The 24,591-nt window shown below is 42.7% G+C and overlaps 1 protein-coding gene across 7 annotated transcripts in view; it reads left to right on the top strand.

Moving 5' to 3' along the window:
* The window catches only part of SH3KBP1 (SH3 domain containing kinase binding protein 1), a 330,852-nt gene that overhangs the window by 200,754 nt on the left and 105,507 nt on the right, over positions 1 to 24,591 (top strand). Inside the window, exon 1 of one of the 7 annotated variants that reach the window (XM_039247397.1) lies at positions 7,845 to 7,969. The exons of the other annotated variants lie outside the window; for them this stretch is intronic. Coding sequence (XP_039103328.1) covers positions 7,955 to 7,969 — 15 coding nt within the window. The 5' untranslated portion in view covers positions 7,845 to 7,954. Of the gene's footprint in view, positions 1 to 7,844; positions 7,970 to 24,591 lie in introns of those variants that run through there. 7 annotated transcript variants of the gene reach the window in all.

The following is a 24,591-nucleotide window of genomic DNA, read 5'->3' as shown; positions in this document are numbered from 1 at the left end:
ACCACAGGCTGAGACCAGGCTGAGAACAAGGTGCTTGGCAGGAAGTGGTGAATTGTGAGGGAGGCTGGAGAGTGAGTGCTCATGTACCAGTGTACCCCCTTCATACAGGAAGTGATGTTTAGGCTGAGAACCATGGCATCCAGTAGACATTCATCAAGCCAAGGAGTATAGAGTTATTAAAGTGAGAAGAACAACATGTATTGATGTCTGAGAGGGAAATTGAGATAGCACAGAACACATGTTGAGGCTTCAGCAGGAAGTAGGGAGAGATGAAAATAGAAAAGGAACAGGACCCAGATCAGGAGGGGCCTGGTGACTTGTTAAGTAGTTTGGACTTGATCTTAAAGGCAATGAGGAGCGTCATTAGGGAGCTCTTTTCCACAAGAGAGTGAAATGATCGGGTAGGTGATTTCGCGAAAGTATGCCAATTTAGAGTGGGAGGAGTGGGTTACGGAAGACAGGGTAACTAAAATTCAGCAGAGAGGTTAACAGAAACTTACTTTGGCTCTCTCAATAACCTCCCACCTCCATCTAGGTTCTAAAGCAGTTAATGAATAAAATGAGTCAGTGGATGGAGAATCAACATAATATTTTTGCTCCTTTTTTCAGTATGGGTGTCCGTTTCACCCAGCAATGTTTATTGAAAACATCATCCTTTCTGCACTGCACAGCCATTATCACCTTTGCCATAATTTAAGTGTCTGTGTATGTGTTAGTCCATTTGCTGAACTCTTGTGTTCTGTCAGTCTATATGTGTCCTTGCACTCATTCCATACTACTTCTCTTACTGTGGTTTTAGAGTCAGTCTTGATATCTGGCAGTATAAGTCTTCAATCTTTGTTCCTCTTATTCAAGGTTTCCTGGACTATTCTTGACCCCTTGTATTTTCATATGAATTTTAGAGTTAGCTTGTCATCACCCCACCACCACCAAAAAACCCCCAAACAAATCCTTTTTGGAATTTTGATTAAGGTTGCATTGACTCTGTATATACTTTTGGGGAGAATTGATACCTTTCCAATCCATGAATATGGTACATTTCTCTATTGATATAGATCTTATTTCATTTTGTGAGAATTCCTCAGAGCTGTACACTTAAGATTTGTGCACCTTTCTCTACCTACCTATGTTAGGTAGCAGTGTTGTTACTGGTGAAGGCAAAGTTGAAGGATATAGATGAATGTGAGAGCCAAATGGGCCTGCCAGCTGATCCCCAGAATTAGACCCACCCACCCAGTCTCCGCAACACTGAACTAAAGCCAGACCCATGTGAGATAGAGGGGCCTGCCCCTTGGGGAAGAGCAGAGGCCAACCTCAAAGAGGAGTTGAGATGAACATGCCCAATTACTTTTTCTGAAATTCACCTATCAGAGCAGTCATTTTGTTCTCCCCTGAGAGAGTGAATAAGGAAGCAGAGAGTTCTAGGAGTGTCCACTTGTGTCCATAAAGTGTCCATTTGGGCTCCATTTTACATGACAGGAAACATCAAGATAAGAGAAATAGTTTTTCTCTCTAACAGCTTAGAAGTGTTGTCATGGGTGGTTTGGGGAAATATTTTGAAGGTAGAATGAAGAAATATGATGGTATGCGGAGGATAAAGGAAAGGGAAGACTTGAAAACGATGTCTTAGGCAACTGGCTTACGCAGCCAGGTGGATGGTAGTATCATTCCCTGTTAGAGCCCACTAGAGAAGGAAGATATTTGGGGAGGAGAGAGGTTATGGGTTCAGTCTTAGATGAGCTGGATTTTTAAGGTTCTTGTGGGGCCATCAAGTGGAGGCATCCAGCAGGCTGTTGGGTAAATAAGTGGTGATTGTGAGAGGGCTGTACATGTAGGTTTGGGAGTCATCAGCCTGGATATTGGGTTGGAAGACTATAAGCAAGAAGGCATCCCAGACAGAACCTTATTTTCGTAAATATGGCTGGTACCTTCTATCCTCCACCTGTGGACCCAAGAGGGAATTTCCTCATCAGGATGCTTCCTTGTGACCCCAGCCTGGCCCTAGTCTTTTTTCTTTTTTTTTTTATGGACATTTTTAAACACTTATTTATTTCTGAAGAGACTGAGAGACAGGGCACGAGTGGGTGAGGGGCAGAGAGAGAGGGAGACATAGAATCCGAAGCAGGCTCCAGGCTCTGAGCTGTCAGCACAGAGCCCGATGCAAGGCTCAAACTCACAAGCAGTGAGATCATGACCTGAGCCGAAGTTGGACACTCAACCAGCTGAGCCACTCAGGCACCCCAATCTTTTTCTAAACTCCTTCCATTTTTATGAATCACTCAGGTGACCACATCTGCCCAACACTTAGGGAAAGGAATGGAAGGTATTACACATAGGTGGGTAAATTACTGATACTCAAGGGAGTCCCCAGGACCTAACCTGATATGCCTTTATGTAGAATAATCTTGGCTTTTTGGTGTCAGCTCATTCCATGCCCAGGCTCTTGACATTGGTTGTTTACTGGATTCCCTCCAAAGAAATTCTCCAAGAAGCTCCTTTTCCACGGTCTGTCTGTCTTAGCTGATTGCCATTTGTCTCTTAGTTGATCTGCCATCGGATGTCTCTCTCTTGCAATGGTCCTGTGTTCTTTCTACATTTGCTACTATATCCCACAACCTGACATTGTGTTTGTGACAGTGTCTTTTCAACTCTAATCATCTTGGATCTCATTTGTTACCCAAATTAATGCCTTTATGATATCAACATTGTAACTTTCTCTTGTAACAGACTGAGAATTAAAATTGTATATAAAGGAGAGCTACTAATCATTTTGTTTAATCAGCCAAATTGCAGTAAGAGAAATTTTACCATTTTTGTATATAGGCAGGCTTTTTAGCCATTTAGTAAAAATTCATCAAGCTGTATACTTAAGTAAAATTAAAATATGTAAACATCTAAAGTGATGATCTTAGTTCCTTAAAAAATGAGAGATTCACGTCTCTAATCATTTGAAGACTAGAAATAAACTCTGGAGATCTCCAGAAGCTAACAGTGTCTTCTTTGACTAATGAAACACAACTGGGTTTCAAAATCTTGCTGTGGTTACCTGAGACTTAAAGTATTGGATGACTCTCATTTTGGTTGAAAGAGAAGATTACGTGACGTCTCTTGAGTGGTTGCAAAATCCATGATTTTTAATAAGTAGATGGTATTAAGGTGCCCACTGTTTGCCTGGGTGAATGGTCTGGGATTTTCAGACTTCATTTTATGTGTTATCTTTCCCCATTGTGTCTCTGTTAAGTCTCCTTACTTAGGAGAAGTGAGGAGGGGGTGTTGTTGGTAGGGAAAGGGAACCAGAAACAGTATTACAGGATTACTCTTTGATGTGTTTGGTGTTGTTTACTGTTTTATATGTGCTTGACATATACTTTCTAAAGCACGCAGCAAAGTAGTATTTTCGAAGAAATGTTCAACTACAGCCAGATCATCAGCAAGAATCACATTCCCAGCAGGCCTTAAATTTGTGTTTTTAGGCGTATAGTGGTTATTAAGTAAGCAGGCGGGATTGCCCGAGTTCACATCCCAACTCTGACTCTTCCGGGGACAGATTACTTAAGCACTCACTGCTTTAGATTCCTCATCTGTAAAATTAGAATACCAACAGGACGTGTCCCATATGGCTGTCGTGAGGATTAAGTAACACCAAAAATTGGGTAGAAAAGTGCCTGGCATTTAATCATCACTTGATTAACGTTCATAGTTATTATTGCTACCCTTCTGGTTATTAGACAGAAGGAGTGCCTGTAAATAGCAGTGCAGTTTCCAGGATCGTTTCTTAAAGTTTTTATTATGGAAAATTTCAAACTCAGACAAGTAGAATTGAATTTCACTGTTTCTGGATAGCTGTTTGTTTGGCATCACCAAGTCTTAAATATTAGCCGTTAGAAAGTTAGTATGGAAGGAAGGAAAGGAAAGGAAAGGAAAAGAAAGGAAAGGAAAGGAAAGAAAGAAAGGAAAGAAGGAAGGAAGGAAGGAAGGAAGGAAGGAAGGAAGGAAGGAAGGAAGGAAGCACCAGTGTTAGTCACCAACATACTTATAACTCCTTGAAAATCATTGTTAAATCTATAGTTGGCCCTTGGTAAATATTTGTATACTGGACACTTGAATATAATATTTTGTCCTGACCCAGTTGAAATTATGAAGGAAGACTTATTCTGTTTGGGGTCTGCTTGTGGTCTGGCTACAGACTCATTCTTTCATTTGTTTATTAATTGGCTCATTCATTCACTTACTGAAGCTTTATTGAACGCCTTTTATGGATCAGCAGTGGCAGCTCTGGAAGTACTAGGTAAATGAGCTCAGGAGTGGCAATCCGTTTGTAAAGGAATCAGCTAGGAGGCATGTCTGGATTCTGTAGTAGGATGATACATGCAGATTTTTTACTGGCAGGATATTCATTTAGGGTGAAGTGGGTCTTGTGTAGTTAATTGGGATGGAGTTAACACCCCCTCCCCTGCATCGTGCCTTGAATCAACTGTCACATACGGGCCTCTCATTTACTGCTTTGGATTACGCATACATGGGAAAAAGCGGACATGGACAAAAGTCATTATGATGCAGGGGGAAAGGATTAGCAGAGGTATGTCCAAAGCATCAGAGAGAACAGAGGAAGGAGCTGTTCCTTCTCCTGGAGGTCCAGAAGGAAGGGATGGGGTATCAGGGAGATCTTTTTAAGCAAAGTGATATTTGAGCCAAGTATTAAAAGGTAAATGGCGGGGCGCCTGGGTGGCTTAGTCGGTTAAGCGTCCGACTTTGGCTCAGGTCATGATCTCGCTGTTCGTGGGTTCGTGCCCCGCGTCGGGCTCTGTGCTGACTGCCAGCTCAGAGCCTGGAGCCTGTTTCAGTCTGTGACTCCCTCTCTCTCTGACCCTCCCCTGCTCACACTGTCTCTCTCTCTCTCTCTCTCTCTCTCTCTCCTAGAAATAAATAAAACATTAAAAAAAAAAAAGGTAAATGGGATTTCATGGTCCTGGTACCGTGTGCATGGACAAGGAGAGAGCATGGTTATGCAGAAGGGCTGGATTTGGCTGGAGTCCAGGGGAGGTGGTGAGGGAGGAGGACGTAGAGGGTCGGAGGCAGGTGAGCCCTCTCCCCGCAGGGCTCTGCCAGCCGCTTCACACACGCAGTACTTCTTCCGGGTGAGCTGGCCGGTCACTGGAGAAGTTCTGTTGGGGAGCGGCATGATCAGATTGGCCCTCAAGAGATAACTGGGGAGGTGCCGAGCAGTGTGGACTGGAGATGGGGAGGAAGTAGCTGGGAGGGTTGCCAGGCCCAGGGCTCTGTGGTTGATGACTAATTGGCCAGGCACCAGGAGCTTCTAGTAGCTCTTGGAAAGGGGGCAGATGGGCCCACCTCATGCACACTCTTTGAGTTAGGCCGCTGTAGCCTGGGTTGGCAGCAGAACTGATAGAAGAGCCAAGTTTCCTTTCAAAGAAAACTCTTTTGTGTATTACAGAAAGCAAAAGGCCAGGACTCAGCATTCAGCTCTCTCTGGTAAGAGAGAGTCTAAGGATCCAGAGATAATCATAGATGAAGTCAGGGAGGTGCTGTTAAATACATTTATGTACATACATTCACGAGTGTAATCGTGTATGTCTATAAATCACACATATACATTTATTTAGGGATACATATTCGTGCAGCAAGCTGATCATCCTAATTAGTTTTTAATAAACTTTAAGCTTTAGAATAGTTTCAGATTTATAGAAAAGTTGTACAGGTAATACAGAGAGCTACCATACACCGCACACCCGGATTCCTCTCGTTGACATCGCACGTTAATATGGTACGTTTGTCACAATTAATGAACCAATATTTATAACATGATTATTAACTGAGCTCCATCCTTTACTCAGGTTTCCTTAAGTTTTACCTGATGTCCTTTCTCTGTTCCAGGATCCCATCCAGGACACCCCTTTACCTTACATCTCCTTAGGCTCCTCTTGACTATGACAGTTGCTCAGACTGCCATGTTTTTGATAACCTTGGCATTTTTGAGAAGTTTTGCAGACTGTCCTTAAATCAGGGGTGCCTGGATGGCATCAGTCAGTTAAGTGCCCCACATTCGGCTCAGGTCATAAACTCACCATCTGCGAGTTCAGCCCTCCCATCGGGCCCTGTGCTGACAGCTCAGAGCCTGAAACCTGCTTCGGATTCTATGTCTCCCTCTCTCTCTGCCCCTCCCCTGCTCATGCTCTCGCTCTCTCTCTCTGACTCTCTCTCTCAAAAATAGATAAACATTAACAAAAAAAGAACGTCTTTAAATTAGCATTTGTCTGATGGTTTTTCTCATGCTTAGACCCAAGTGGTGGATTTGGGGGAGCAAGACCACAATGGTGAAGAGCCATTCTCATCCCGTCGTATCAAGGGCACATCCTGTCAGCATGACTTCTCACTGTTGGTGTTGACTTTGGTCACCTGACGGGGTCATGTTTATGAGGTTTCTTCACTGTAAAGTTGTTCTGTTTTTTCCCCTTTCCTAGATTCAACTCTTTAGAAAGAAGTCACTATGCACCCCACACACTTAAGGAGTGGGGAGTTCAGCTTACCTCCTTGAGGGAAAAGTATCTTCATAAATTAGTGGGAGTTCTTCTGTGCAGTCAGTTTGTCCGTTCTCTCCATCCTAATTAGGTTTTGGTAAGGTGATTTCTTATCTGCCCTCTAAATTCCAAATGTTAATTCTGTACTGCCTGCACCTCCCTGCCGTTCGCATCCTACTGACATCTCCCATATTTGTTTCCTTGCATAATGTATAAACAGACCTGTGTCTTATTTACCCAAGCAGATTGCACATTTCTTGAGCACTGAGATAGCGTCTCACTCAAAGCCCCTTACGCTGCAGGCTGTTACTCGATATTGAATAAGTGGTTTTTCAATTAGCGCAATTAAAATATTTCAAATTGAGCCGCACTTAAGAAGCGAAACAGGGCATCAGGGTCTAAGTACACAGGAACTGCAGTGAGGTGAGGAGGCTGTGGATTCGGAACCTGACCTGGGAAGTTGTTCTGAATCTGCGTTAGTGGCTGATTGCCAGGTACTTTTTTAAGGACTCGACATCTATTACTTATTTAATCTTCCAGACAACCCCACTGATGGGTGCTTTTATCCCCATTTTATAGATAAGGAAACTGAGGTGAATGGAGGTTAAATGAGTTGCTCAGAATCACATAACTGGGAAATAGCCCCGCTGGGATTTTGATCTCAGACACTGAGGCTCTGGGGCTCTGAACTCTTAACCACTGGACTCCAAATCCATTGAAGTGGTGATTCAAACGGTATCTCATTTGGGGAAAAAGCAAGATTGCTATTTAAACATTTTATTACCGTCTGTGGTGATACTGTCGATGGCCTGGCTGGCGACGGTTTTACTGGAGTTTTCCTAGCGTGCGTGTTTCTCTAAAGCCACGGCTGTTTTTTCTTCGTTTTCTTCTTTTTTTTCTTTTTTTAAATGACTCATTTTTGTGTATCACTACTAATTTTTATTTCTTTAAAGCACGGGTTTTTTTTATGATGGGCATTTCATATCCACACCATATTCTAGACCTCTGTCACTCCCCATCACATTATCTTTTGAAAAATAGTGGGCTTTTATATCTTCCCTCTGACGTTTTTAAACAGAAGTGGCCGCCGAGTCCTGCCAAATAAACACTCTTTCAGTGTGTTCCTTGTCTAAATGGTCACACCTGTGGGTCCCCGAGAGACAGCTACATTCCTGCAGCAACGCAGGCGAGGGAGGAGGACTCCTCGCAAAGCCACCCAAGCCATGAATCGGCCCTGGCTTCCTGAACCGTAAACAAATGCGAGCTTTGTTCTCCTCATTGCTCATTTGGTCCCAAGTATGACTCAGGGTTAGGCTGGGTCCTCCAGGCTCTGTGCCTTTGGCTGTTGGAAGGAAGTGGGAGTGCTCCAGGGTAGTTCTGGGACCTTTTCAAACTGAAGAACGGAGGCTGACTGCATGATGGGAGAAGAGGTATTTCTTTCTTTGCTTTTAGAGATGTAATAAGCCCCCTTAATCTTGCATCTTGTCTGCGCTGTTTTCTAACAAGACTTGTAAAGGCTTTGCCCTGGTGGGTTACAGTGAAGTGTATGCCGGCCAGGATCGCCCTCAGTGGGGAGGCTGGGAAGAACCTATAACGTGGAGGAGTCGTTTCTAAAGCCAAATGTTGCACTGGAACTATTTAGCTGTTTTAATCCCCCCCACCACCCCACCACCCCTTTGGTCAATTCGGCCATTAATTTTTACAGATGTTTTGGTTTCTCTGTGTCTTGGGTTTTCATGTGCGCACACTGCAGAGAGTAATTTCCATGGGCAGCTTGCACAAGCAGTAACTGTTACACCGTGTCACCGAGATGTTTAGCCACGACAGATGTTTGTGCAGTAAACAAATCCAGCTTGCTCCTCAGGTTAACTTAGGAGAGAAGAGTATGTCTGTGCAAAGAGAGCCAGCTACGAGGCATTTCACTCTGGGGAGGCATGGACATTGGGAGTTTTCCTGGTAAATGGAGAAGCTGTGAGTAGTGACTTTTGGGTGCTGGGGAACTTTTTTTTTTTTTTTTTTTTAATATATATAGAGGTAAAGATACTTGGCTACTTTTGTAGTACTGAGCATTTATATTCATTTGCTCATATGCACACTAAAACAAAGACACTAAATTATTTGACTTGCTAAAAGTTTGCTGGGGATAGGTTGTCTGTTTTCTCACCGTGAGATCATATTTGTCTACCTAAAAGCAGAAGTCTGTCATTTTCCAAACACAAAATTCCCTAAATAAACCACAGGATAAGTGAGGCTTACAATGCGTCATATGTCTTCCATATTCCCGTCTCTTGTTGAAAAACATTTTAAAGGGGAGAGCTGATGATATCTATAAAATATGTATGTCTCTTGATGTCTTTTTCTGTTGGCTTTAACTTAGAGTATTTTCAAAAAGGAAGATAGCATGATAAAAGGAAACACATTGTTTTAACATCACTGTTAATGGCGTCTGTTGCTTGTCCAGAAGGACAGCGGTGGGCTGAACTAAAAAATATGTTCATCTGCAATGGATTGAGAGAATTTTCTTGTTGAAAGCTGTCTTAAATTTGCTGATGATTATTATTATTGCCACATATCATTGTTGTGAGTTCTGAAAAGTAGACACCAGAATTAGATATTTATGTGAGAAATTCAGCTGGCGACTCTTTAGCGAAAGGAACCAAAGTATGCTGATTGTAAGGTGGGAAATACGGCAAAGGCTCCAGAGAGATGGCACACGGCAGGGTACTCCCCGGTACCCTTAAAGGCTTTGTGACTTCTGAATTACTCATTGTGACTTCTGAGTGTTCCCTGAACCCCTTGCTTGTTTGTTTCTCAAAGTGGAAAGAGCCCTGTTACTCTCTCATCACAGGAGTTCTTTGCAATAATTATTATAATAATAAAAACTCGGGGCGCCTGCGTGGCCTAGTCGGTTAAACGTCCAACTCTCGATTTCAGCTCGGGTCATGACCTCACAGTTCATGAGGTCAAGCCCCACATCAGGGTCTGCACTGACGGCACAGAGCCTGCTTGGTATTCTCTCTCTCCCCCTCTCTCCGCTCCTTCCCAACTCATGCTCTCTCTCAAATAAACTTTAAAAAAAGTCAAAGTTAAAGAATATAAATAAATAGAAATTGCCCTTGATCCTGTTATCCAGGAGCAACCATTTTATATGGAACCTTCCAGGCTTTTATCTGACCAGGAATGTGCATGCAGTAGCTGCATGTCACTCTTCTTCAGACAGTAATGAGGTCATAAATGTCACCTGGTTTTAGAACTGAACCTGTTATGGGCCCCCTTCTCTTTCAGACAGCTGCGTGCTCATCCATTGTAGAGATGTGCCGCCATTTATCAACCAGTCCTCATGTACTATTTATATTGCTTCTATATTTTTAACACGAAAAACACCGTCCTTACGTATGCATCATCGTACCTTCCCTGATTGTTTTTCTAGGCTGAATTTTTAAGGGAGGAATTTCCAGGTTAAAGGCTGATTTCATTCTTGTTGGTTTTATTTATAATGAAAATAACCCGAGTACGTGGTAAAAAAATTCCAGCAGAACAAAACTAAGACCTTTCTCAGTCTCACGCACTCAGCTTTACGTCCCAATGGAAATCCCCACGAAAGCTTTCTATGTACTCCTGTAGAAATGCAGAATATTTTTATTATGGTAAAATATACATAATACCATTTTGTCCATCAACTAAGTGTACATTCAGTGGCATTCATACCTTCACATTATTGTACAACCATCATCACCCTCCATCTCCAGAACTTTCTCAGCTTCCCAAGATGAAACGCGGTCCCTCTATTTTCTCGTTTCCCCCCTGCTTCCAGCAACCACCATTTTACTTTCTGTCTCTGTAAATGTAACTAGGCTGGGTACCTCTTATAAGTGAAGTCATAAAATATTCATCTTTTTGTGTCTGGCGTATTTCACCTAGCATAATCTCTTCAAGGTCCATCCGTGTTGTAATAGGTGTCCGAATTGCCTTCCTTTTTAAAAATTGTTTACATTTTTTATTTTAGAGACAGAGAGAGAGAGAGAGAGAGAGGAGAGCGAGAGCATTCATGAGTGGGCAAGAGGGGCAGAGGGAGAGACTGAGAATGAGAGAGGGAGGGAAGGAGGGGGGAGGAGACAGAGAGAGAAAGAGAATCTTAAGCCGTCTCCATACTCAGTCTCACAACCCTGGAATCAGTGACCCAGCAGAAACCAAGATTCAGAGGTTCAACCGAATGAGCCACCCAGGCGCCCCAGAATTTCCTTCCTTTTTAAGGCTAATTAGTATTCCAATTATGGCTATATCACAGTTTATCCATTCCTTCACCGACAGGCCTTTAGATGGTTTCTACCTTTTGGCTACAGTGAGTAATGCTAAAATGAGCATTGACCTACTGATACCCGTTTGAGGTCTTGCTTTCAGTTCTTTTGGGTAGTTTCCCAGAAGTGGAATTATTGGATCATATATAATTCTCTCTTTAATGTTTTGTGAAATCGCCATGCTGTGTTGCACAGCAGCTCTGCCATTTTGCATTCCCACCAGCAGTGCACAGGCATTCTGTTTTCTCCACATCTTCGCCACTTGTCGTTTTCTGTTTGTTTGCTTGCTTCTTTTGTAATAGCTGTCCTAACGGGTGTGAAGTGGTATCTCATTGCTGTTAGAATTGGTGTTCAGTGGGGCGCCTGCGTAGCTCAGTCGGTTAAGCGTCCGACTTCGGCTCAGGTCATGATCTCATGGTCCGTGGGTTCGAGCCCCGCATCGGGCTCTGTGCTGACAGCTCAGAGCCTGGAGCCTGTTTCAGATTCTGTGTCTCCCTTTCTCTCTGCCCCTCCCTAGCTCGTGCTCTGTCTCTCTCTGTCTCAAAAATAAATAAATGTTTAAAAAAAATTTAAAAAGAATTGATGTTCAGTGTGTGTTCGTGTTGTCTACCGCTACGGGAAAAGGATACTGTTCTTGTCATCTTAGAATGATGAGTTGAGGAAAAAGTCTTCTGTCTGAGAATCCGGATGAGCGAGCAGATCAGTTACACAATTCCAAGAGATTGCCGGTGGCTTGAGGGAAGGACTAGGGCCCCTGTTGGCTCAGTCCCGGAAGAGAAGATGAGCAGACTGCCCAGGTGGTTGCTTGCTCTCCGAGGTTTAACGGCGACCGGGACTCCTGTGTCTCTGCACCCCACCTGAAGGTTGATGGAGATTGGACTCAAAGTAGTTCTTTTGAGAAAAGGTGGATTTCTTTTTTGTGCGATTGATAATTCTGAATGATAGTACCTAATTTATCTTCCACAGCAGGGAAAGCCAGTTTTCTGATTGATTTTTCTCTCCTCCCCTTCTGCTCCAGAATTCCTCCGAGATAAGAAACATCTTTCCTTTTGTGCATTTGCTGAAGCTTTCATTTGGTTCGGTTGACATTCTTCAGTGGGGTGGGCTGAAGTTATCTGCTAGTTTTTCTTTGTGGCTCTCTTTTGTTCTTGACTTACATCAATTGCTATTTCATAATAGTTATAATCCTGAAGTTTGCAGATGGCTTTACGCTCCTGAAAGCTGAGGTTTTATGATTTTCTCTGTGGCCCTTGAAAACATCACACGTTGGGCCTGGGTGGCTCAGTTGGTTAAGCGTCCGACTTTAGCTCAGGTCATGATCTCACGGTTTGTGGGTTCAAGCCCCGCGTCGGGCTCTGTGCTGACAGCTAGCTCAGAGCCTGGAGCCTGTCTTCAGAGTCTGTAATCTCCCTCTCTCTCTGACCCTTCCCTGCTCGTGCTGTCTCTCTCTCTCTCTCTCTCTCGCGCGCGCTCAAAAAATAAATAAAACATTAAAAAAAGATCACACATAAGTGCTTGTCTTTTTCTCACTGATGTTCTTGTTATCTATAAAATGATAGTCTAGGGGCGCCTGGGTGGCTTAGTCGGTTAAGCGTCCGACTTTCGCTTGGGTCATGATCTCGCGGTTCGTGGGTTCGAGCCCCGCGTCGGGCTCTGTGCTGACTGCCAGCTCAGAGCCTGGAGCTTGTTTCAGTCTGTGACTCCCTCTCTCTCTGACCCTCCCCTGCTCACACTGTCTCTCTCTGTCTCCTAGAAATAAATAAAAAAAAAATAAATAAAAATAAAAATAAAATGATAGTCTAGATGACTGAATTTCAGTGGGAGAGATTACATTTGATGCTCTATAAAAAACTTTAAAAAAATTTTTTTTATGTTTATTTTTGAGAGAGAGAAGACACAGAGTGCAAATGACAGAGGGGAGAGAGAGAGAGGGGGACACAGAATCCCAAGCAGGCTCCACTTTCTGTGCTGTCAGCACAGAGCCTGACGCGGGGCCTGAACTCCCAAACTGCGAGATCATGACCTGAGCCAAAGTCGAATGCTTAATCCACCAAGCCACCCAGGCGCCCCAGAACCGGCAACTTTAAAACAAGCTGCTCGGCTTAGTTTGCACGATGCTGTGTCTTTTCTTAAGTTGAAAGAATTTAGATCACAGATCGTTCAGTCAGCAACCTGTTTTTTTGTACTTTTCTTTGGCATTAGAGGCCATTTAAAAAGGAGAAAATGACAGCCTTATTCTCAATTGAAGCTTTTAATGGTGGAGGCCAGATCCCAAAGATGTATACCCATAAATGCTCTAGAAGCAAATGGAAGCATAAACACAGTAGCCCCTACTTCCACCTCTACTAGAGATTTCTTTCTTCCTAAACCTGGGCTATAAAATGAACAATTCACAAATTAAGGGTATGCCGGAATTGCCTCAAAAGCCATTTCTTCATCACAAGGCCATCGTTAAGCCATTTCATGGATGACCTGTGACTCAGGAGTCTCACCTCAATTAAATTTACGCTTGAACTTTTAGGGAAAAAATTGGCAATGTTTGGACGACTAGAGGCGGATACTTGGGGGGTCTCTGTCATTTCGAAGCTGTATTTCTCTTTTGCTCATTTAAGTTGAGGAAGTTCGAAGTGGTAAAGATGAATTTACTGCCTCATTTTCTGTTTTCTTCTTTCACTTGCTAAGCATTTTCACCCACCAGTGATTTTAATATGATTTGCTCCATTTGTTTTGGTAGCATCTGTTCAGTCTGTTCTTTTTATTTTGATTTCTTAGTTGGGCTTCTCATTTTCTCTCTCTACTAGAAACAGCTTTTCCAAAAGTTCTTGGGTACCTTTTCTAGACTGTGAAGAAAGTGGTTAGTATCCAACCCTCGATTTTGGTTCAGGTTGTGATCTCAGAGTTCATGAGTGTGAGTCCCGCATCAGGCTCTGAGGTGACAGCTTGGAGCCAGCTTGGGATTCTCTGTCTACCTCTCGCTCTTTGCCCTTCCCCCACTTGTGCTCACTCACTCTCAAAAACAAATCAATAAACGTAAAAAAAAAAAAAGTGGATAAGAGAAGTAATTAAGTAAAGTATCAAGATCTTAGATCCTGGAGTAGTCCCAGCTTGCCCTCCTGATACCATGTTAGCACTGCCTAGATGCTGCATCCAGGGGGCCACACACACTATGTGTCCCTGTGTGTCTAATTTCAGATCAAGTTCTTTTGCTTTAAGCCCCAGTACCCTTTCCGCATTCCGGCGTTGTTAGAAACAGAGAAAGTAGGCTTGCTTTTAATTTAGAATCCACTTTTTTCCAGTGATGGGAATATAGATGTTGTTTTTTTTGATTTGGAAGAGGCTGAAACATGATGAAGCTGGCAACTGGGTGCCCGCTGGTGTAAGGAATCTGCCTAATGCACGCGTGTCACACTGTCTCCTAGCAGCATGGAGGTGAGAAGGACGTTACGGACGGGCAGCCTTCCTGTGCTTTCCAGTAAGGGCTATACGATCTCTAACATTTTGGTGTAATTTTTGTATTCACTGCCCAGGAGTTCACACAACACCAGGTTTTTCCGACTGGAGCCTTTAGTCATAGGTCACTAGGCAGGAGAGGAGAAAAGTGTCCGAATACGAGATGAAAAGAGGTCTTGAAAAAATTAGCAAGGCCAAAAGAGGTACATCTGGGTTAGGGGAGGGATCGTTGTTTCCAAGGGCTAAGAACTGGTTTTATGGGGCCACAGAGCAGTGTGTTTGTGTGTAGCGCAAGCCTGACATTAGTTTAGAAAGTCTGTATGAAAGGAAGATTCTAATGTGGGCTCATTGTCTTGTCGTGAAACTCAATGACTAGAGAGAGGCCAGGGTATCCAGAGAGGCAGTGACTAAAGGCACTGGATGGAGATGGTCAAGAAATTAGAAATCAGGTGCTGTGGACAAATAGTGGTCATCGTCGCAAAGAGAGCAGGGTAAACAGTTTGGGAGGGAGTGAAGAATTAGGTGGGGCTTGATGGTTGCTTGTTCTCTGGTCCTCTGATGGCTAAAAAAGGGGGAGCCCCCTATAACTTGAGGCGTGTTGATCAGGTTAGCAGTATGGGACAAGTGGCCAATACTGAGGCCTGATAAACTCTTCCTCGTATGGCGAGGAGGATGTAGAAATCTTTCACTGAAAGTCCCTGTAGAGTTAGATAGATAACCATCTGAAGCCCATCTGTCTAAAATAAATTAAGGGTAATAATTCAGGAGTGGGGAATAGGTTAGAAACTCCAGAAGTCCGATTCCTGCTCTTTGTCCTGTGCCGCCATCTTCTTTGAATCCGTATTGTGTCCCACGTGTCACGCTGGTAGCGAGACTTTGTGGAAGCCACCAAGACGAACTCTTGCTCTCGGGAACTCAAAACGTGGAAAGTACTAAATAGAACATTCTCCACTGTGATAGAAAAGGACAAGGAATTTTCTCAAGACCAAAAAATGCATCAATTGGAATATTTTGCTGTGCACATTCTCTCCCCCGACTCCTGTAAAACAACAACAAACAAAATAAACCTCTTTAAAGATAATGTAGGCCTGTGAAAAGTGCCATTTAAGAAAGCACGTGATTAAAATAGGTGACTAGCATGTTTTGTTTTGTTTTTTCAAATGAAGTTTTTTGCCCCCTCTATTTTGTGTGGTTTGGTGGCTGCGTGTGTTACAGAGAAAGGAGAAGAGAATGGAGAAGTATTTTAGTACAGGAAAATGAGAACATGCAAAATGAGTAAGAAAGACATACCATTTGTTCATTTGGTGAGGATCTAATTTACCTAAAACTCATTGCGCATCATAGAATTTCCAGCCGTAAGAGAACTTCTGCACCTGAGACTCACTACTAAAGAGGCTTGTAACTTTGAGTGAATGAATGAATATGTGTGGGAGCTGAGCAGAGGCTGAATTGAACTTTTTCTCCAGCAGACCAGGAGTCATTCTACCAAAAGATTCCTCTTAAAAGTGCATTGATTTGATCTGTCCACACCCTAAACTCGAATCCCTTTAAAAAAAAAAAAAAAAAAAAAGTCAGGCATGATTTTTGAAAGGCAGCAAAATCAAAATCAAAGTATGTTCACATTAAGTGGAGACAGTTGTCTAATAGCTGAGAAATGAAAACAGCTGTGAAATCGATGTGATTTTTTTTTTAAAGACTATGATACACTTAAGTAAATTGTTCTAAAACCGTGGGAGGGAAATGAAACCTCAAAATTTGGGGGGCCCGGTTTTCATCACATTTGTTTTTTCTCCCATTGGAGAAACTGTAATCATTACTTCAGTTTGTGCTGGAAAGTTTTTCCTTGTGAAGAGCTGGAGAACCGCTAGAAAACAGAACAATAAAGCTATGGAGACCCTCATGCAAATAGATCACACCTTTGAATCAGGACTTCTTCAAATGCTGGGAAATGAGAAACCCAAAAGTATTTTCTTGCATCATATGTGAAAAAGTTACAAAGTAAACTCAACTTTTTTTCTCAGCTCCTGTCTCACATACGAATATGAATTCATGGGTTGAATTAGAAGAACAGGAAATATACTTTTTAGCTTTGAAAACATGTGATAAAACGCCTCAATACTTTATTTGGAACAACATTAAATGGAAATGACTATATCATCTGCTTAGTCACTGAGTTTAAGAACTGATGAATAACTATAAGTAAAGAGTAGTGATAAATGGCAGGCATTGCTCTTGTGAATTACCGTCATGACTCATTTTACATCTGATGTTCTTGACATCCTTACTAACGACTTGGAGAAGGAAATATAATGACACACTAATAAAAGCTGCTTGTGATTTCTAGTTAGGAGTTGTTGCAAATCAATTCAGGTACTATGGAAAGAAATCAGTAACGTGGAGAGGTAGGCCATCCTTTCTGGTTATGTTAGTGTATGTTGTTTTCTTAAAACTTTATTTTTTTCTCATTATAAAAGTAACAGTTGGTTTGTAGAAACACTGGAAAGTATAGCAATATTTAAAAAAAAGTAAAAAGCGCTCTCATTTAATCATCCTGAGGCAAACACTGTTGACTTTTTTTTTTTTTTTTTTTGGTATTTACTTTCAGACTTTTTGCCATACATTTTTAACTGGTTGAGATCTTACCACACACACATGATGTTTTTTCACACACATACTTGTGCATCTTTTCCACTTAGCATTATATAAAATTTCCCATATCATTACCGACTAAGTAAAACATCTCTTTGAAAAGCTGTGGAATATCTTAGTTGTAAGGCTCTAGGTACCCTGAGGATGTGGGAGAACTGGAATGTGGTGGTTGCATGGACTCAGCATTATGTTTAAATCCATATTATGTTATATTCTGTTATAGCTGAAAACATAGCATCGTCTCGAAAACGTAAGAAAATAATGTAGTAAAGCAGTTTTGGCCTGTGGGCTGTGTCGTGGTGGACATTCGACAAAGATTTGCCAGACTTGCTATCCTACCTACAGGGTCTGAACAGAAACCCGGTGTCTTATCCTCACTGATATTGAATGAAGCCTTTAAGAGCAGCCTTTGGCAAGAGGCTTGCCCGCAGGTAGAGGACTGTGAATTGAGCTTTTCACGTCGAAGTGTCTGTCAGTAATTTCTACTGGTGGCTTTAGAAATCTGTACCACATGAGTTTATGGTCTCATTTGGCCCATCTTCCTTAACTGCCTTGGGAGGAGTATCTGTTTGGCCTAACGATTTAGGATTTCTTCATCCCTTATTGAATGGACGCCAAGCTTTGTAAAAGATGGCCCGGAGTGATTTTCTATGGTGGTGTGTTTACTCCTGAGGCTCAAAATTCTCAATAAAAGGCTTTCTGTTCTCTGACAACAGGCCATTTTTCCCAGACACACGCCTTGTTTTTCCATCGTTAACAGTAGATAACAGTTTGGATGTAGCCAGAAGCAGTTGGCACGGGCCCATATTTGAGGGGCTTCTGGAACACTCTTCCGGCCACTCACTGTAGGGCACCACCTTAACTGAAGCTTTATTGACCTGCAAGCTCTGTGGGTTGTCGGCTCTGGCCTTAGTTGTTTCTCCGAGGTTCTTTGTTCTGTCTACATTTCCTCCCAGGCAGTGACTCTATGCTGATTGCTGTTGCTTTTCTTCCTTGCTCATTTTTCAGAATTATCGCTTTGCTCCAAGCTTGTCTCTGCTGGGTGACTGTCTTGTAAAAGTTGCTTCATGCTCTTCATTCCCCAAGCAAAGGAATGGGGCAGTTTAACCTGCTGTTTCAAAAAGCTGCTGTAATCGAAACAGTCATTCTTTGTAACTAGATTCATAAAGAAGCATTATGATGATTGATTTTTTATTCAGTAAAATTCAGTAACAGCAATAATGGCTAAGTACTTTATATGCATTTTTTCCATTTAATCCTCCTTGAAAATCAGTAAGGTACACATTATCATCTCCATCTCAGACAGGGGACAGAGATACAGAGAAGTTAAGTGACTTGCCCAAGATCTCATGGTGCTAAGTCTTTGCTCTTTGAGAGGAACCCTAGTTAATACGAATTTGCTCCTGTTGCCACATGCTATCACGAAGGGAGGGGGCAGCTTTTTTTTTCCTTTTTTTTATTAATATTTTTTATTTATTTCTAGGAGAGAGAGAGTGAGAGACAGCATGAGCAGGGGAGGGTCAGAGAGAGAGAGAAGGGAGACACAGACCCCGAAATAGGCTCCAGGCTCTGAGCTGGCTGTCAGCACAGAGGCCAGCGCGGGGCTCGAACCCACAAACCGCGAGATCATGACCCAAGCGGAAGTCGGACCCCCAACCAACTAAGCCACCCAGGCGCCCCGGGAGGGGGCAGCTTTATTTGTTCCGTTTCTCTATCCCTAGCACCTAGAAAACCCATCGCACCCAGAAGTTTCTCCACAGATCTAAATATTTTTGATGAATGTTGAATTTATTGTTGACTGGAGGAAACAATGCATATTTATTTATTTATTTATTTATTTAAATGTTTTATTTATTTCTGAGAGAGAGAGAGACAACATGAGCAGGGGAGGGTCAGAGAAAGAGGGAGACACAGAATCCGAAGGAGGCTCCAGGCTCTGAGCTAGCTGTCAGCACAGAGCCCGACGCGGGGCTCGAACCCACGAACCGGGAGATCCTGACCCGAGCCGAAGTCGGATGCTTAACCGACTGAGCCATCCAGGTGCCCCAGAAACTATGAATATTTAGTACCTCCAGTATGCAAGATACACCAAAGGATACAGAGATGACCAAGACACAGTTCTTGCCCTGCCATATGTTCTAGTCAGTTAAACAGATACCTATGTAAGTAGCCGTAAATCCAAAGCAGAGAGGGTAGTGAGTGTTGTTCAGGAGATGCAAAGCAACCACAGGAGGAACATGGAGGGGGTGAAAGAGTTTCAGTGGTTGACATGTAGGATGTTTTCATGGACGGCACAGATTTGGTGTTCACTCCTCATTGATGAATGAATATGTCATAGTAACTAATAACTAGAATGCCCTGAGATGAATTCAATCAATCTCTCTTTGAGGATCTTCATTGTTGAAGCACTTCAGGGCCCCCTTTCTAAGTATTTCACGCTCTGTCCGGAAGATGTAACCAGTGTGTACCTGACCTCTGGGTATATTTAGGAAATTCCTGTTTTGATTAAGTATGTGATGTGAACTTGTCCTTTGTAATGAAAGAAAATGTAAAGAGAGCATCATTGAGTCTTTAAGTTTGGATGCAGTTTTCTCTTCCCTTCTTGTGTAAAATTGGGGAGACCAGACGATTAAAATTTTTTTTAATGTTTTATTTATTTTTGAGAGAGAGAGAGAGAGACAGCGTGAGCAGGGGAGGGTCAGAGAAAGAGGGAGACATAGAATCTGAAACAGGCTCCAGGCTCTGAGCTAGCTGTCAGCACAGAGCCCAACGCGGGGCTCGAACCCACCAACCACGAGATCATGACCTGAGCCAAAGTCAGACGCTCAACTGGCTGAGCCACCCAGGCGCCCCGAGACCAGACAATTTTAAAAAAAGGAGTAAGTGTTGTCCTTTGGGCAGTGGAAGTGAAGAATAATTCCTGCAGCAGTAAAGTCAGAACCGTGTAGCAGGAGCCAGATTGAGAAGCCGTCTTGATGGAAGTGGTAGGTTGGCTCTGATAGAGGCAGGAGTGTTCTCTGTAAGGCTGAAATGCGCTTCCTTCTCCTTTCTGTCTCGATGAATCGGACTACTCTAGGTGCCTCCTATGAGTACTCGCATAGTATCTGTCCTTCTGTGATGGGCTTATTTCACTTAGTGTAATGTTTTCAAGGTTCATCCACGTTGTTCTGTGTTTCAGGATTCCCTTTTTTAAGGCTGACTGATCCTCCATTGTATGCCCTAGCCTTGTAAACAAATAGCAGCTTTACTTGAAAACAAGACAGTAAAACATTGCTCCAAATATTACCTCCTCTGTGATTGAAACAATTTCATTTCCCTTCCTTACTCTGAAGGACAGAGAGGCTTCTCTGGAAATTTCTTTTGGGGAAAGAAATTTCCCACTTTTGTCTCTAGCTTAAGACATTTTGGGAGGGGCGCCTGGGTGGCTCAGTCAGTTAAGCGTCCGACTTCGGCTCAGGTCATGATCTCATGATTCGTGGGTTCGAGCCCCGCATCAGGCTCTGTGCTGACAGCTAGCTCAGAGCCTGGAGCCTGCTTCAGGTTCTGTGTCTCCCTCTCTCTCTGACCCTTCCCTGCTCACACTGTCTCCCTCTCTCTCAGAAATAAATTTTTAAAAAATTTTTAAAAAAGACATTTTGGGAGACCTCGTTGACTCAGCTATTTACTTTACATTTGTCAGATTAGAAAGATGCTTTTTTTGTTTGTGTCAAGAACTTCTTATATATCTCTGTTGTAAAAAAAATTGTTTTCATTTTCATTTTCATTTGGTAGATTGATTGGCGTTTTAACCATAAGCTAACTGTTCACAAGTATCACCGGCCTACTTCTTTTTTACAAAATGTCACCACGCCAGCCTCAGAGCACTGAGAACATGTTCACTGTGGTTCTTCACATTAGGATAGATTCTCCGAAATGCTTCCCTGTGTCTCCACATCAGCCTGTTTGCCCCTTGTAATCAGGATCTGACCTTAATAATGTTCTTGGCACGTCACTGACCCTCTGTACCTACGTAGAATGCATACATGTAGATTCAACGATGTAACGGAGTTTGGGTTTGGTCCATGTATATGCAAACCAGTTTACAATCGCCTATTTCTCCCCATGGTGACCATGAAGTATAGAGAGGTAGGTGGTCTAAATACTTCTCGAACCTCTCTTTTACACTCTTAGCTTCACTGCCTCAGTTGGATCACTCTGTCATCCCCTTCTTTCCCTCCTTGACTTTTGCACGTCTGTCCTTTCTTCTTCATTCCTCCCAGTGCCGCTGGATGATTGGTCTTAAAGTCACTAAGTGATCCCACCACACCTCTGCTTACTACCGGCCACCTTTAAGATAATGCACGAACTTAACATTGGCCGCATCTTACCTTGCCGGCCACCTGACCCAAGAAGCTCTCCCTTCCTCCACTCATGACTGCACTGCCCCCTTCCCTACACACATTCTCACCTGCGCTCCTGCTTTTCTTCAGCTAGAATACCCTTTCCGTCATTCCCTACCTGGCAAGTTTCTGCTCACTCTTCACGATTTGCCTCAAGCTTCATCACTGCTGTGAGTCTTATTCCCCAATGTGTAACTATTTAATGGCTCGTCTTTTCTATACACCTTTATTGTAGTGTTTATCCCTTTGTACTATGATGCTCTGTTAATGAATCTGTCTCTGCTGTTAAATTTTGAACTCAGTGAAGGTCCAGGACTCTGCCCATCTCGTCTTTGTTAACCTAGCCTACGGCATAGATCATGGCTCATGGTAGTTCTGGAAAAGAATGAATGCATGCATGCATGCATGCATGGAAGAAGGAAGGAAGGGGAAGATGGGAGGGCAGGAGAGAGGGAGGGAGAGGGGCAGGCCAACCTTTTATACTTCTGAAGTATAAAGGAAAATGAGTGAGTGTGCTTTTGCCCTCAAGTATGCCATAAAACTGCCGTGATCTACTACGGGCTGCATGTCAGTAGACACATTACTGAAACCTTCTTCATTTAGCCAGTTGGACTTCCCTTGAACCTTGAAAGTGAGATGGGATTCAAATACACTGGGGAGGAGGTGCCATCCCCGGTAAAGGAAATAGCCTCGACTATGTTGTGATTGAATAAATCAAAATATTTTAAATCCGGAAAGCATCTTTGTATGTTAATTGAATCCATACAGCTTCTTTATAGGAAAATTAGGACTCAGTCCACAAAAGTACAGCAAGTTTCATGTTAAAGCCCTGGGTGAACAAAACTCAGACCAGCCCCATGGTATTTACTCCTGCCGTAACTCCTTAAATTCTTCAGATGCATCTAAAAAGAGAGCATTGTTAATCAAAAGATAAAAGTAATCCTCTAACAGAAAGAAGGTTTACATTTTCCTTTTATCTGTCATAGCAGCGGAAAATAGTCTTTTAGAGTATAATGGCAAATTGTATTTTGTCAAAGTGCTATATGAAATGGAAATTTACTTTGGCTTGTTCATCCTCTGTGAATAAGATGATCCTACAACAAAATAGGATGCAGGCCTCTCTCTTGGGCACAGTGGAGGTAAAATATAAGCAGTATTTTCATATATTGTCAGATGTTTGGAGAGCTGCCTTCTGTGGTTTCAGTGTTGTCTGAATGTACATTCTCCACCTCATTGAGCACTTAAGTAGGTTTTGATTCGTTCTTCAACACTGCATTTCCCCAGCACGAGTAGAAGCCCCTACTAAACATTCAATAAGTTATTTTGTTTTGACACAGAGAAAATCCTACCTGTGAATGTGTTCTATGGATCTTTCTAGTTTTTTAGGGCATCGTCTCTAGAGCTATTCAGAATGCAAACAAATGACCCAAATGATCAAATCTTGGCAGAAGATAAAGTGCATGATAAATGATAGAATTGGCTCGAGTTCTCAGATACATCTTCCTACTGATACACACAAATGCACACATGTGTCTCAGAGAGAGAGAGAGAGAAATATCTTAACATAAAACAGACCCCATGTATACATCTTCAGTAGAATGATAGATACTAAAGTTTTTACTGGACACATTGAAAGAGTAAAGCCTGGAAGGCCGAATGGAGGCATCTAAGATGGGCTTCTGTGTTTTATATTCAGAAAAAGTTTGCAATTAGTCTTAAGAGCACGAGGGGAAGATACCAGCCACTGAGAGATATGGCAAGTTGCAGCAACTGGAAGTAAATTTCTTCAGGGCTTTGGGAATTTCTGTGAACAGCCACGAAGAAGCAGTATATATTCGGAGTGTTTTAAGTAGATAGTAAGGGGTGATAGTGGAGGATGACTAAAAGATGAGTCTCCTGAGAGATCGGAGGAAGTAGCTTGACTTGGGGAATAGGATCCTTGTCTAGAAAACTAGTGAAACAGTCCCTGTGGTAGTAACAGGGCTCTAGGCTGGGGTCAGAGAAGAAGGGGCAAATCTGAAAACAGAGCTTTGATGGGGGGCTTGACATGAGAGGATGCAGGACGGGGTAGTCAAGGGTGGGCTCCAAGTCGTGAGTCTAGGAAACAAAGAGGATGAGCCGGGAGACTTAAGGAAACAGAGGCAGTGACGTTCATCCACCTCTTCCGTACGCTTTTCATTCTTGTGATGGACTAATAGGTAGCACAAGAAGTATTGGTTAAGTTTGGAAGACACTTAGATAATGTTAAGGCTAAACAGTAACTACAGGACTTCTCAGAGCTTTTAATTTGCTATTATTCAAGGATTAGATCAAGTGTTTTATGTTCCCCGTATTTATCAGATTGTGGGACTCTGTCTTTTGGCACTTGACTAGTTGGTATAACATCTTGGGACCGTACTTTGGAAAACTATTTCAGAACAAGAGAATGGTGTGTGTCTGTGTGTATGCGTGCGTACGTGTACGTACATATACCTGGATGATAACGAACCCTCCAAATGAGGGTCTTTTGATCATAATAGATAGGAGCTTGAGGGAATGCGAGGGAACAGGTTAGGATGAACAGTTGAAAGTCATAGGCACAGAGCTGTCTATGAGAACATGACTGAGATTAGATTCTTCTTTATGGTGACCAGTAATTAATAGGAGGTTGGAGGTGTTCGCATGGGAACAAGAGAGTAAGCCAGGGGCGACAGAGGCCTAGGAAATAATCCTGGAAAATATGCTGTCACCAGAGATTATGCTGGAAAGAGCTGATCCATGACAGTGACAAACAGTGGGCCTCCTAGCCTGGTTTGTCAAGAAGGAACTCTCCCCTTAGTCACCAGTTGTCTTGGGGAGGATGCTCATGCCAGGGCAGAGGGTAGGTCCCTGGCATCCTCAAACTCCCTGCTCCATTCAACACTTACTAACCCTTCCCTTTGTAGAGATAGGAGAATAATTTACATCTAGGCCCTGCTCTCAAGGAGGCCACTATTTCTGAAGAGAAAAGAGGAGAAAAGCAGTTAAACTTCTAAGTGTAATACAGCTAACAAATGCTTCTAAAGGAGCTGTGGATCTGATGAGGTCTTTGACCATGATTGGGCAATGCGGTTTAACGTAACTTGAACTCTTGCTAATTTTTCAAGACAACTGGGGAAATAAACATTATATGAGTAACTTTAAGTCTTAAGCCCAATTTTACACTCAGAAGATTACTTAAAAAGTTCTTTTCTAATAGCAGCGTTTAAAACTAGACTGAATCATGCCTCTTGGGAGATGTCAGAAATGACATAGTGG

Source organism: Hyaena hyaena, unplaced genomic scaffold (assembly GCF_003009895.1).
Source record: "Hyaena hyaena isolate Hyena2069 unplaced genomic scaffold, ASM300989v1 scaffold_295, whole genome shotgun sequence".
Classification (NCBI taxonomy): domain Eukaryota; kingdom Metazoa; phylum Chordata; class Mammalia; order Carnivora; family Hyaenidae; genus Hyaena; species Hyaena hyaena.
Note: the sequence above shows the minus strand (reverse complement) of the source record. Positions and strands in the feature narration are given on the sequence as shown.